This window comes from Mustela lutreola, chromosome 5, assembly GCF_030435805.1.
Source record: "Mustela lutreola isolate mMusLut2 chromosome 5, mMusLut2.pri, whole genome shotgun sequence".
In the NCBI taxonomy this organism is placed as follows: domain Eukaryota; kingdom Metazoa; phylum Chordata; class Mammalia; order Carnivora; family Mustelidae; genus Mustela; species Mustela lutreola.
The window spans coordinates 83,009,589-83,024,811 of NC_081294.1; the positions used below are offsets into that span (position 1 = coordinate 83,009,589).

The following is a 15,223-nucleotide window of genomic DNA, read 5'->3' on the forward strand; positions in this document are numbered from 1 at the left end:
CAGATTCCCCACACCTGGGCTCTTCGCACTGAACTATTCCTCCTGTCCTTCCGTGCTTAACCATTACGAGACAGAGACATCTGCGCCTGGTTCTCCTGACTTGCCAGTGAAACACAGAGAGGCTAACAAGCTGCTCTACCCCTCACAATACCAAAGCTACACCCTGCCTCCCCGCTCTCCGTGCCATGTTCTTCCAGAAGACCAAATCACACGGCTGACACCTTACGCTACAGAAGCTATACTGACTGCCCTTAGGTAGTACTTATGGGTAGAACATTACTCTATATATGGATTAGCTTCAACACAGGCCTGGTACATTCTTTTCTGTTGTAGGCCACCTAAGCATCAGGTATCAGCTTCGACTCCTTTATCTGTCCCAAAATCTTCTCACGCATCCTATAAGCAATGATGTTGATAAACGTGGGCAAAAGTGCCACTCGCCAGGCCTCTGGCCTGTCCTTGGTGTCCCTGACACCGTCACCAGGAAATCAGCAGGACATCCTGAAGAAGGGCAGACGTCACCTTCTATGGGTTTTTTCCTTTATTTGTAAATCATAAAGACACTGTGCCATAAAAATCCATCTAGAAGGCCTCCTGTCCAAGAGCTTCACACCCTGGCAGGAAGGTCTCCTCTTCTTTAAGCTGTCTCCTTAAGCCCGTTTTTGGAAAACTGCATCAGTGATGGGTTCTGGCCAAGAAGTGATTCTCGAGCAAAAGTAGCACAACACAGGTCCCCTGCAAGAGAAAAACAGGCGTTATCACCTAATAAACATGTCTCGCCAATCAATACTTACTTGCCTCTTTTCTGAAGCAACTCCTAAAATAAGTCACTTGAATGCTATCTCTATGGATAATTCTTGAAGAAACTGCATTTCTGCCTCCTAATGATCTTCGAACAAAGCTAGCACCTTATTTTATTAAGTCCGGTGACCCAGAGGAGCTGGTTCAAAGGGAGTTAAGACAGAGCTAAAACCGAAGGCTTAATCACTCCAGTGTGAAAGAATTCTGCTGTGTTGTCAAACCTCAGCAAGCCCAGTCTCCCGGCTGCCGGCGGCAAGAACAAACACACGTCAGGGCTATCTGTTTTACTCAGAAATGACAGGAAATCAAAAATCTATCAAACGGACGCATCAGCAACAGCACCACAAGCACACTGGTTAGACAGGTCAGCAACAGCACCACAAGCACACTGGTTAGTGAGACTTAGGCGCCTCCATTTTGGCCCATGACAAAACCACCTTCTAACAAGCTTTCTCATTTTCAAATGCCCACGAAGATACACAGGCCACAGACTTCTGGGGAAGATCTTGAGGACTGGGCACCATCTACAAGGGGGTCACAGTCTATGTGAGCTTAAATTACACAAATCTGAAACATGGTATGATATTTAAAAAGGAAATAATGCCTCCTTATGCACATTCATCCAAATCCCACAGAATGGTTTTCTTTTTTTTTTTATTTTTTAATTAAGAACTACAAAATTCCCAAACTGGCAAACTGAGTCCACTGTACACAGCACCTAGACTCCAGCCACCTGGCTGAGCTGCTCTATCTGATTAACCAAATGCCGACTTTTCTACTCCCTTATGCACGTGCACTGGAACTTCACAAGCAATGGTAGTATGACTGTTGCTATTTTAACTTCACTGTTGTGACAATTTCAATGCTTTCTTAGGCCTTAAAATAAAATCATCCGAGTGATGAGGTTAGAGCTAATACAGAGAAAATAAACTATCACACTATTAACTCTGAAATACAGGTAAGATATGGTCAAATACTATATTAAAAAGGTTAACCAAACACACAAGGCTCCTTGATCATAACTTAGGAGGGGGCATGCTCAAGTGTAGGGGACAGTAAAGCTTTTCCGTAAAAAACCAGACAGGAACTATTTTAAACCTTGTGAGAGGGGAGTTCTCTGTCACAGCTATTTACTCCAGTGTTGTAGCCATAACGAAGCCAGTGACATAGCTGTGTTCCAATAAAACCTTATTTACAAAAGCAGATAGCAGGTTGGATTTGACCTGAGGGCAAAAACTGACTGACCCTTCCTCTACAGCCTTAGACCTAATAGCTAACCCCCTCCTTTAAAGGTGACATTTAATTGCTCATAAAAACAACCACTCTTCCATTTTCCATAGGGCCAATTTTGAGAAAAGACGTTCCATTAAAAAGGGCATATTTCAAGCTTGAAAAAACTATGTAATAATAGCCAAGAAAAAAAAAGGGAAGCAATGAGCTGGCAAAAACACGGCAGTAACGGGGCGCCTGGGTGGCTCAGTGGGTTAAAGCCTCTGCCTTCAGCTCAGGTCATGGTCCCAGGGTCCTGGGATGAAGCCCCACATCTCTCTGCTGAGCAGAGAGCCTGCTTCCTCCTCTCTCTGCCCGCCTCTCTGCCTGCTTGTGATCTCTGCCTGTCAAATAAATAAATAAATAAATCTTTATTTATTTTATTTTTTTTTAAATATTTTATTTATTTATTTGACAGATAGAGATCATAAGTAGGCGGAGAGGCAGGCAGAGAGAGAGAGAGGAGGAAGCAGGCTCCCTGCTGTGCAGAGATCCCGATGCGGGGCTCGATCCCAGGATCCTGGGATCATGACCTGAGCCGAAGGCAGAGGCTTAACCCTCTGAGCCACCCAGGTGCCCCAATAAATCTTTATTTAAAAAAAAAAAAAAAAAAAAAAAAAAAAACACCACGGCAGCAACAACAAAGCCGTAAAATGTTCTATATCATCTTTGGTACCATGCTTACATAATTATGTATTTGTCAAAACTCACCAAACTGTACACTTAAAAATTGGTCAATTTAATTATACGTAAGTAATACTTCAATAAAGTGGATATTGACAAAATGCTTAAAGCCTCAGCAACAGGCTCTAATCTGGATTAGATTTATGTTGTAAGGGTATATATAAATATATCTCAATATATCCTTTACTTCACATTTGCCTCCCTGGGTCATAAATTAAGAGAGCTTGAATTATGTAAATCCTTCAAAACCTCTGTTGCATTAGATGCCCTGAAAACAACTGTCCCACATTACACTCCTGGCGGTCCCCACACCTCAACCACTTCACCTGAAAGGGGAGAATCAGTTGCTTTTAGAAACAATGCAAAGCCCCAAGTTCATGGCTAGCTTTCAACCACCGTAAAAACAAAACAAACAGAAAGCCCAAGAACATCGGTAATTTAGGACAATAGGTGAGGCTTGGCTGAACTTTTCTCATTTTTTCTCACTTAAAACCAAAAACACAAGTTGGTGTGAGTGTCATCTCTGTTCTTTTCAGCTGTCTTTCCTCCAAGGTGGAGCTTGTCACCATATAAGCAGGAAAAAAGAAGTTAAACAGGATGTCGCTGAGATGCTAAAATCAGGGAAAAGCCACACAAGAAAATCATTCCTCTGATTAATCTAAAGGCAGTAAAATACATGACGACAATTTGAACACCCTAGCTATTAGCTTCCTCGGGGCCCTTGTATTTTATCTGTCTTCACTCAGGGACAAGACCTCATTTAAAGCAACTGTTCTCAAACTGTGGGCCCTGGACCACCAGCAGCTTCACCATCACCTGGGAACCCGCTGGAAATACAGATCCTCGGACAGCACCCCAGACCTACTGACTCAGCGACTCTGAGAAGGGGGCCCACCAATCTACATTGAACAAATCCTCCAGATGATTGTGATATTCAAGGACATTCCAAATCATTAATCTGAAGTTTGAAAATCAATGTATACTTGTAAGTGGAGTCCCATCACATTCTCTCATTTAATTAAGGAGCTCTAAGGAGCTTACCTTAGACCTCACCCTTTGGAGTAAGATGGGATCCACACTCAAGTGTACATGAGCCCTAGAGCTACCTGGTGAGTCTCACAAACATGCCTCAAAATTTGTTTTTCTAAGAACAGAGTAGATGTAGGAACACAGCAATTTTTTTTTTTTAAGTTTTTTGGTACAATAGTTAATTCCCCCCAAGGGGGCTGCACCATTCCTGGAAGTACTGCAATACCAGGTAGATGCGTGGAGTGGACGGAGCAGCTCCTAGTCCATCTCCTAATTCCAAAAATCCATTTAATATAATGTCCTCGGATAGAGGACGTATCAGATATTACACTGATAAGAACAGGTATTACATTTGTCTTGGCCAAAAGGTCGAGAAGCGATGAAACACAGCATTTCCAGATTGCATTTCAGTATTTTTGAGCACCTGCCATGTGCCATGCTTGTGCTAAATGAAATTATCTTACTTAGCCTCCCCAGTCATGAATAAATCCATTCACAGGCCAGGCTAACATGCATTCAATGCCGAAGAACTTATATATAAATGTTCACTTTGCTTCTTCTTTGGTGAGCTGTCCTCAAACTTTATTGTGTATCACAAGTAGAGTCTAAGGTTGCTTATATGAAATCATGTGTACTATAATAAGCCAACATAAGGAAATCTGAGGTAATAATGAATCACCCACGACAATGTTTGCTTTACTCCAAGGTTTTAACACGTGTTAAAAATCCAAGTCCAGGGATGCCTGGGTGGCTCAGTTGGTTAAGCGGCTGCCTTCGGCTCAGGTCATGATCCCAGCGTCCTGGGATCGAGTCCCACATCGGGCTCCTTGCTTGGCAGGGGGCCTGCTTCTCCCTCTGCCTCTGCCTGCCACTCTTGTCTGCCTGTGCTTGCTCTCGCTTCTCTCTCTATGACAAATAAATAAAATACAAAAAATCTTTAAAAAAAAAAAATCCAAGTCCAATAGATTTGGTCGGAAGCAAATCCATTACAATCATTTATTTTAGGCTCTGGTTCTCTCTAAAATAATGTTGTTCTGTCCCTTCCATGATGGACACCATTCTCCTTCATGTAGACAATAAAAACTTAAGGGAAAAAAAATTAAGTGATTCTAAACCTGCTTCCCTGAAACCTCAACAGTGTTTGTCCTCAACGAGATGTGGCAAGTGCCGATCCACCAGCCTCACACACGGCACCCTCCGCCACACCTGAGAGTGTCCGCGAGATGTCAGAATCCTTCTCTGTAGTATTTCAGGCAGCCACTCCCAACCAGTGAAAGGATTTATGGCCAATGAAACAGATTTATTCCACTGGCCAATCAAAGCATGCCCCTTTCTTACTTCTCTTCCTGCTTCAAATACAGCTTTTAATCTCCTCCCCCCTTTCATTGTTCCCAGAACAATACAATTAAGCTTCAGTTAATCCTAAACCACAGTCTACAAATCGAGGGCACCGTGAGGGTGAGGGTCGCAATCATGCTGGATTGTGCTGAGCAGTCTGAACAATTTGAATGCGGCTGCAACCCAGCACGTGGCACCATGCTGCTCTGAAAATCAAAGAAGTAAGTAAATGAGGGTCCTGAAGCGATCAGGAAACACCTGTGAGGCCGTATCCTCCACCTGTAACTGGGAAGTGTACGGGGGAGTAGCCCAGGGAGGCTGATGCATTATACAGGACTTAAAAGCATGAAAACATAGCTGGAGTAAATAATCCTGATTTTGCTTGTGGTACTCACTGATGATTCTTTATTCGGCTAATGGGGCACCACACTGCTCCTTCAGCAGCATCTCCATTATTCTAATTCCCTAGAGAGAGAAGAAAGAACCATCAGAACGCCACAGTTCATGGACAAGCACTTTTACATTCATCGTGACCCTTTCCCTTCAAGGAATCTAGTCGGGGCCCTATTCTCATTTCAGAAAAGGAAGCTCATAGTCACCTTACATTTCTACAATATTTTTCTCACCAAAGTCACATACATTTTCTCTACATGGGCTCAGAATTAATCAAGGGAAATGGGTACAGGGGCTGAGAATTTCCATTTTAAACTTAAGAAAACAGGCCAAGAGAAGGTAAGTCACTTCTTGGAAGTGGCCCGCTCAGTGGCACTGCTGGAGCCGAATCGTAACAGCAACAACAAGTGTTTATCGAGCACTTACAAACGCGCTACGCTGGCTGCCCAGGTTTTCGTGAGCATGGTCCTGGGCAGTGGGTGCAGGGTGCACCACGGAGATCCTCCAGCACCTGGGCACCCCTTCCCCACCTGCCAGCACTGGAGGCACAGCCACCCTAACCCAAAGGTGAGCTGCCTTACCTGAGGTCATCAACCCCTCTCCAGGGGCAGCCCACATCCAAGGACTAGTAGATACAGAGGTCTATAGGTCCTGGCCCCTTCCCTCAACTCCAGACAACCGGGAAGGACACCCCATGTCTGGAGGTCCTCATGGAATCAGGTGAAACCTTCACGGTAACATTACCCAGTTTAAAGCCCCTCCTGCCTGAAACCTGTTTCCCCTGCTCCCTCGCAAGGGCTGTCCCCAGAGGCTCTCTCCAGTCACCCTCTGCACCAAAGTCTCCATCTCTGAGTCTGTGTCCCAAGAGCCAGCCTGGGACACCTGGTTTGATGCACACAAAGCCCCTGAACAAGTACTATTCTTACTCCCATTTTACAGATGAGGAAACAGTAACTCCAAGAGGTTTAAACAATGTCCCTCAAATCATGTATCTGTTGAGTAATAATGCAAGGAAAGAACAGAGCCATTCTATTCTGGCTTCAGAGGTTCCCTGACCCTTCTCATAAAGCTGACCCTGACCCTCCATGACTGCACATCCCAACCTTCCATGCACCCACCTTGCCAGTCAAAATCTGCCCTGGAGGAAAGAGGAAAGCAGATATTCCCTCCTTCCTCGTTCAAGAACAAGTTCTGCAGACCAGGGCCCAAACCTTCACAGAGAAAAACAACATGATGATGTAATTATGAACGAGAGTTTTAAGGAAGTCAGAGCTGGATGTGGGGGGATCTGGGAATGGGAGACACCGTTCTCAGGGACTAGAAAGCAGTCTACAGGGAACAGGAATGATCTAAGCTAACCTCAAACACAGATCCCGGGACCACATACAGGAAGACTTTGATTTAACAGGACTCAAGCAGGCCTCAGAGTTGTGCACTGTTATCCAGCACCCACGGGATTCCCGTGATCAGGCAGGTCTGGGAAACACTGAGGGAACTTCAAGAGAAAGTCTGGGGCTTCCTACTAGGGGTTTATTCTCTGCCACAGCAAGCAGGTGAGCCTCTAGAGAAGACCAAGAATATATTTAGTGCTAAAGTACACCAAACAAAATGTAACATATCCTCGAGGTTTTAGATGCTCCTTTAGATTGTGGCTAGCCATCGCCACCAATACTGCCCCATCCTACTCGGAAGAAGTATCAGTTAAAGGATTCTGACAGAATGCTGACCAGCACAGAGTCAGGGGGTAACTAAAGCTGCAAACTCTAAGACCAGGAGCACTGCTGTCAGAGTCACGAGACCCAGGTTCTGGTCACAGTACTGCCAAGTTATTCTGGGGGTTTTTAGCTGAGTCACTCTTTACCAAGGAGTGGGGAGCAGAGAGGACAGCCAGGCCAGAGGGGTAGTGCAGCTGCACACCAGAACTGGGAGGGGAACCCACAGATGCACCTGCGCATCCCCACGCCCTGCTGAGACCCACACCGTCAGCATTTCTAGGGCTGGGGCCTGGCACCTGCAGATTTGTAATATACCTCATGTGGCTCTGAAGCCAAACTGGCTCATTTACTAGAATCTGTGAATGGCAGCCTGACACCACCTCAAAGATCCCTCCCAGCCCTGCCAGTCTGAGAATGCATTTTGGAAGATAAGGTACATGTTGCCCTTTGGTCCTCTTAGAGCTACTGTCCTTGCAAAGACTTAGGGGGTAAGGAGGAGAGTGGGGACAAAACCACCAGTGCAATGAAATTTAATCTAACTCTTTCCCTAAGATTTAACGTTCATTTCTGCTCTCATTCACTCATTAACAAATTCACTCAATAAATATGATGCACCTACTGTGTGCACTAGAGATTAAAGAGTGAACAAATAAGACATGGCCCCTGCCCACATAGAGCTTACAATCCAGCAGTTTTCATTCCCCTTGTTTCCATCTGTTTGTTTCAGCAAAACCTTGAACAATAATTAAATGCCTTCCTTCTATTTTCAGGAAGAATAAAAATGGCCACGTTGATTCTATTGCAACCATCTCTTTGCATGAATCTGGTGGTATGTTTTTAAAAACAGGAAAGCACACTCCCTCCTTAGGAAGTGAGCACTGGTGAACTCTCCCCATCCGTCCAAATTAAGAATGCCACCACTTACCGAGCTGAACACTAATTGACATAAGTGAAGACTTTGAGGTTTGCCTTGGGAATTGAAAGACGTTATTTATTGAATCAATTATGTTCACAATGTGACAGTTGATTTTTCTTTCCCTTTTCCCCCACTCTCTCATACCACTTTAGTCTTTTTAAGGAGAACAGTTAGAAATGGAAGGTGAAGAACAGGGGCAGAGAGAGAGAGACCTATCAAGTGAATTAAGAAAGAAAAAAAAACTTAACAGGGAGGCCAAACCATTACTTAGTGCCTCTCTACAGTATGGAGGGACCCAATAAAGCCCAATCAATAGAGTCCTTTCAACTAAAGTTCCAAGGCTTAAAACTCAACCCCTAGGAGATCAGCCTTAAAGAGGCTAAATTTACACCACTTATCACACAATGATGCCTGAAATGCAGAGAAAACATTAAGTGAATCCACCTTTATAGATATGGCTTAAAAGCTTTTTGGACTGACAAACCATAAACCAGCTTGATTTTATTACTCCTTCCCCCTCTGAGATTTTTTCTATTACAAGGCTATCTTTCTCTATTTGCCAATGTACAGATAAGTGAGGCCTCTCACGGTCTCATTTCCCTAATACAACACTGTGCCGGCCAAGCACATCCCCACAAAGGCGTCCCAGAGCCTCACAGATTGAAAACACTTCAGAGATCCCCCTCGCTAACCGTCTCTGAGAAATAGCTGATTATTGTGGGAAACAAAAGGCCTGTCTGAAGGGGGAGTTGGAAAAAAACGGAACTACAGGCCGCTCAATCCCAACAGGGTAGTATTTATTCTCTTCTCCAACGGATGCTTCCTTAAGCCCTGACTGATCTAGGAGGTCCCACAGACAGTGATACCAGACTCTGTAAAAACTGCAAACTTCTAAAGCAGTTTTCAAAAGACACACCTATGGGGTGCTCTTAAAACAAGAACTGCTCACTTAATTACCACAACAATAAAAGACCAAGACCGGTGCAGAATCTGGCACACAAAAGGTTCGTGATGTCAATGGATTACAAGGCTGATACACTGATTACTTTCCAATGCCAGACTGAAAGAGGCTGAATTTTAGCCTTATAGTTGCTGTCTGCCCAGTGGTTAGCCTTCTTCAAAGGGCAGTGGAAAAGGCCAGGATCACAAGAGCAGCCCAGGGGATGAAAGAACAAAACAAGTTAAGAATAAAGAATGGAAATGCAGAAAAAAAGAAAAAGACAAAAAAAGTGGGAAGGAATGATGTGAAAAGAATTTGGCAGCAGAGATAGGACCTAAAATGGGTCCCAAAGAATCTGGATTAGCCACGAGCTGTTCACAAAGGGCAATAAATTCAAATGCTTAAATTCTCATTATAAAACCATTCACCCTTTGATAAAAAAAACATTTACATCGGGGCACCTGGGTGGCCCAGTCGGTTAAGCAGGTTAAGCAGGTTAAGCGGTTAAGTGTCTGCCTTCCACTCGGGTCATGATGCTGAGGTCCTGGGATGGAGCCCTGCCCTGGGCTCCCTGCTCAGTGCGGGTCTCTTCTCCCTCTCCCTCAGCCCCTCCTTCCTGCTTGTGTACACTCTTCTCTAATAAATAAAATCTTTAAAAAAAAGAATTTACATCAAGTTGACCTCACTTCTTTTTCTGTTTTTTTTTTTTTCATTCAAATCTTTCTTCAAATCTTTTCATTTCTTCTGTGTAGAATAATAGTATGAATAAAAGAAGGATGAGAATATGTCACTCCCTGCTTAAACCCTTCCAGAGTGTCCCATTGCTCTCATAATACACGCACACTCACTATCATGGCTCCGGGGATTTTCCCACACAGCTCAGGGCCCTGCACAGACACAGGCCTGCTTCTCATTCAGGCAACATGTGCAGCTCCTTTCTCTTGCACGCGCTGCTCCCTCCAGCAGGAACATCCCCGAATCTACCAGTGGCTGGCTACCTCCTTGCCCTACTGAGGTTTCAACTCAGCGAGAGCCTCCTCAGACACTCCCAACAGCCCTACCTGAAACAGCCTGGCCACAGCCTGGATCACACAGCTGGGCCCTACTCCTCTTTATAGCACTCGTCACCAAAGGAAATGACTATGCTTTTTCAAATATTTTGTACTGTCAGCCATCCCCTCCCTCAACAGAAAGTAAGCTCCAGGAGATGGGAGAAACACTTGGCCAGGGGATATCATCTGTGGGGAAAAAGGGCCAAATCCGCATCTAGTGTTCTCTTTAAAGGTAACAGAAAATGGGGCGCCTGGGTGGCTCAGTGGGTTAAAGCCTCTGCCTTCGGCTCAGGTCCTGATCTCAGGGTCCTGGGATTGAGCCCCGAATCAGGCTCTCTGCTCAGCAGGGAGCCTGCTTCCTCCTCTCTTTCTCTCTCTCTGCCTGCCTCTCTGCCAACTTGTGATCTCTGTCTGTCAAATAAATAAATAAAATCTTAAAAAAAAAAAAAAAAAAAGGTAACAGAAACACTGCTCAAAGCTTCTCCAGGAAGATATCTTTTGCCCCATAAAGCATCTTCAATCTGATGTAGGTTAATTCCTTAGGTCTTTAGGTCTTCCTCATCCATAAAACTGGGATAACGCCAACCAATACTAATAGTCAAAATCTGTGGCACATACTGTATGCCAAGAACTGTGCTGAGTGCTTTACCTGCCCCTGGCTTACTTCATTCTCCTATCTGCCTTAGAGAATTAACCTATTCTTGTGGGGGGATGAGATCTGAGGTTCAGAAAAATTAAGCATCTGGACCAAAGTCACACAATAACTAAGAAGCTGAGTCCTGATTTGACCCAAAGCAATCAGGACTGCGAGTCCAGGATCCAGGATGTTTCAGCACAAGGGGGCGGAAGGCATAAATGAGACGGCGTATGTGAAAGCGCCTATTACAACGCTGGGTACACAGCAGGGGCTTGTTCTTCCCTTCCCTATTTACTATGTTCAAAAAGCCTAATAAATAAATCAGACACTGTAGCCCTGCTCCCAAACTAAATGGCATGATTCTTAATATATGAATCAATATTTAATCACCTCTACAAATTATTTTAAATACAATGCTTTTCAAGTAGGCACAGCTGATAGAATGTATGACCTCAATATAATTTTCCCATAGTAGCTAATAAACTCTTGAGTAAGATTCATTTTTATTTTGGTAAGTAACCCAAAATCTTTAGGTGTAACTGCAGAACATGAACAGATATAATTCAGATGTCTGTGCATGACATGATAAAACACCCTCTCTCCTTAAAGAGAATGTTTAATCTCACAATTGGTTATGGAGAAGAATATACCCCCAAATAATAAAATCTAAAAACAGGAAAAGACACTGTATTACCTAGTCCAGAGATGAAAGTCTTTTCAAGGAACCGAAGGTGGCCCACCTGACTTAGAAAGGTATCCCAGGATCAAGTATCAAGATGAAAGAGGCCCAAGCCGTTTCCATCTTGCCAGTTCTCAAACTCTGACCTGGCATGAACATCTTAGTGGCTAAAAGGCATTCAGGCACTGGTGTTTGCCTACTTTATGAAGTTCCTTCCCCAACCCTCCAATGTAACCCCATTAGTCTATTTTCATTTTTAATTTTTTTAAAACAACCTACACATAATTTTATTTTTCCTGACTTGGACTATATGGTTTTCTCACCACTGACTAATCAACAGACCAGCCTCCTACCTAGTGCCACATGCCATCCGTGACATTTCTGACAAATGATCTTCGGTTACCTGCTTAGAAACCTCCACTAAGGAGAAGCTTTCTACGCCTATTCCATCTGTCAGTCCTCATTATAAGACAGTCTTCCCAACACTGAGGTGGCACTGCCTCAGTGGCTGGCACACTGAAGGGGTCTAGTACAACTTTTAAAACAAACTAAAACACAACAGGGCTTCTGTCATTTCTCTTTACTGGCATTTATTCACTATTCATCAAATTTAAGCACAGTCATAATTCTGCCTTGATTCTTCCCGTTCTGAGATAAAATGATTACCAGCATGCTTATTGTCTCTAACAATAAAGCCCCTAGATGCCCAGATAATCCTCTTATCTTTGACCTCTCCCCTTCTCTTCACCCACATTCATATTAACTTCTATATGTCAACAATTTTCTTTACATGTGAGGCCAGCCTACTGTCTTCAAATCTCGTGTGTCCTCTGAAGAAAATGTAATTTTCCAAAGCCATATTTCAGTCAAAAATCCATCACACCTCTCACCAATACTGAGGATAGTGGGCAACTATCTGCCAGTGACCTGAGCGACCTGAGTGACATTATCCCAGTTAATCCTCTCAATGGTCCCCGCAGCTAAGACACGTTCATTCTCACCATTTCCAGGTAAGGAAATTGGGCCGTAATTAGAGTAACTTGCTTGGGGTCAAAGAGCAAGTTAAGTGACCAACCTGAAATTTAAACCTGGATTTCTCCAACTCTTTCCACAATGAGTATTTACCTCATTGTTTCTGGATTCATACAATGGGCGGAAGGAAGTGAGGAAGCGTATTTCCTTGCAGGGTTGCCGTGAGGGTTCACCGAAGCAACAGATAAAGCTCCTGACACATGACAGACTTTTATTAGGCATTCCTGCCCATACTCCCTGGGGCCTGAAAAGCGACTACTGATTTCTTAGCAGACCCAAATCTGACTATGGGCCCCTCACAACAGGACTCCCACAACCAGGCATCCCCTGTTCAGTGGATGGTCAGTGACCGACAGGAAGTGTCCACAAGGGCTCACCTCATGCCTGGATCAGATTTCTCCAGGTACATTTTACATGATCTTCACATCACCTCTAAGAGTTACTGAAACTTGTATTTGACAACACTGAGACCCGCAGAGTAAAGCAGCTTTCTCTAGCTCACAAGGTCTTCAGAAAAGAATAGAACTAGAATCCAGGGCACAAGAAAAAACTGTTTGTAGAAAGGCTACAGCCCTACTAGGCTGTGCTGAGCACATTATAGGCTGGTCTCATTTAATCCTCACACTCAATGTATGAGTCAGCGACATGAAGAAAATGACACTTAGAGAGGCTCAGAAACTTGACCAATAGCACCCAGCAATGAAAGTGCAGAATCCAAATTCACACCCAGGTTCCTGTGACTGAGCCCACAATACACCACCTGCTTCAAAAAGTACATCTGCAAGGTTCTCTTCTCACATCACCAAAAAATGACATGTTGCCTTAGGCACAGTCCCTTCCTGCCATCTCAAAGTTATTTCCATGCACATCTGGATGATTTTAATTTATCCACTTAGGGAGGCAGGCTAAGACGACCAAGCCACAGGTAATTCTTAAAACTGGCCTAAGGATAAGAGCACCTCACACCTCATCTCCAAATGCACTTCGTTTTCTGTTGATACCAAATGAAGCTCTCTCATGCACCAGGAAGAAGCTGGAGGACAGGCACGTGCACAGGAAACATTTCTATTTTGACCCAGTATCTGCCAATTAGAATTCCTCGGTTTTATCGAAAGCCAACTAACTAGTGAGGCTGTTACTTCCCACAAAAAGCCTTTCATCATTTCTTGGGGATAAAACCCCAGGGAGGTTGAATGAGGTCTGAGGTTACAGCTTTGAGCCGGAGGGCCGTTATGAACGTCAGCTGTAGAAACGGAAGGCCTCACCGTCACTCCCCCGTCCTTCACATTACCTGTGCAGCGGCAGAGCCGTGACGTCCGTGGCAAATACAAGCATTTAATATCACAAATGAACACAAACAACCAGAGCAAAAGCTATAAATAAACAACTAAAACCTAAAATCACTACATGCAAGTAATAGCCCCTGCTCTTTTTTAAAAGTCATTTATTTGCGGGGGCGCCTGGGTGGCTCAGTGGATTAAGCCGCTGCCTTCGGCTCGGGTCATGATCTCAGGATCCTGGGATCGAGTCCCGCGTCGGGCTCTCTGCTCGGCGGGGAGCCTGCTTCCCTCTCTCTCTCTGGCTGCCTCTCTGTCTACTTGTGATTTCTCTCTGTCAAATAAATAAATCTTTAAAAAAAAAAAAAAAAAAAAGAAAAGTCATTTATTTGCGAAGGGGAAAAAAATTCCATGCCGTGTTCACAGATGCAAATATCCTTTAAAGATTTTTTTTTAATTTATTTATTTGATAGAGAGAGATCACAAGTAGATGGAGAGGCAGGCAGAGAGAGAGAGAGATGGAAGCAGGCTCCCTGCTGAGCAGAGAGCCCGACGCGGGACTCGATCCCAGGACCCTGAGATCATGACCTGAGCCGAAGGCAGCGGCTTAACCCACTGAGCCACCCAGGCGCCCCCAAATATCCTTTAAAATCCCCAGCCATTATCCCCATTAGTGCCATTATTATCAGACAATAAACTGATAAGGGGAAAGAGAGAGTGAAGAAATGGTGGTAATAACACAGTTGATACTCTTTAAAAATTGCTGTATTTCAATTGCTAACTAAATGGAAGCATTACTGGTTAATCCCTAGGATCTTATCCTTCGTATTGTTTGGTCCCAGATATTCCTTCATGAATTAGTAACTCCCACATGCATGATGTTCTAAATCTACCAGCTGCCTTGAATGTTTAACAGTGTAATAAAATTCTTCCCTTCAATTAAAAAAAAAAAAGCTTAGGTTTATAAAAAAAGAAAAAATAGATTTTCACATCCTTCACTTGGTGAACTGCAAACGTGGGACTCCTTCTAAAGAACGGGCCCCTGTAGGGGATTCTGGCTCTCGTTCGGAGACTGAAGCAAAACCCTCCAGGCTCAGGGACACCTGATTCACACTTCGTTTGGAATCTGGCCAAGAAACTCAGGTTCCCTGGGAAATCATTTGTTAGACGGGCCTACGTGAAGAGGGTGAGCTGCTGGTAAAGTGAAGCAGGAGGGCTCTGTAGCCTGTTCATCAAGTGCAGAGACTAAGGGTCTGACTGGCTCACGTGAACACGGGTTCTACCACTCAGCACCCGGGTGGTTGGGCGCAAGACGCACCCCTGTCTCATCTATAAAACGGTCCTAACAGTCCTTACTCTAGAGCAGTGTTAAGCAAATTGAAGGAGGTAACACAGGTAAGTACTGAGGATGATGCCTGGGGCAAAGAAAGTGCTCAACAAATAGGACCTATTATTACCTTC

At 44.2% G+C, this 15,223-nt stretch overlaps 1 protein-coding gene and 1 non-coding gene across 7 annotated transcripts in view; both read right to left on the bottom strand.

The window, feature by feature from the left end:
* Positions 1–523: 523 nt before the first annotated feature.
* PRELID2 (PRELI domain containing 2) overlaps positions 524–15,223 on the bottom strand; it is a 65,251-nt gene continuing 50,551 nt past the window's right edge. For 5 of the 6 annotated variants that reach the window (XM_059174937.1, XM_059174942.1, XM_059174941.1 and 2 more), the window contains 2 exons: positions 5,517–5,586; positions 524–735 (listed from right to left, as the gene is read on the bottom strand). In XM_059174937.1, the coding sequence (XP_059030920.1) occupies positions 5,527–5,586 (60 nt within the window). In that variant the 3' untranslated portion in view covers positions 524–735; positions 5,517–5,526. The remainder of the gene's footprint in view (positions 736–5,516; positions 5,587–15,223) is intronic. The other variant, XM_059174939.1, reaches the window with a different exon arrangement.
* Positions 3,976–4,164, bottom strand: LOC131832739 (U2 spliceosomal RNA). Its single transcript, XR_009354152.1, has one exon. It is a non-coding gene; the product is annotated as a U2 spliceosomal RNA (small nuclear RNA).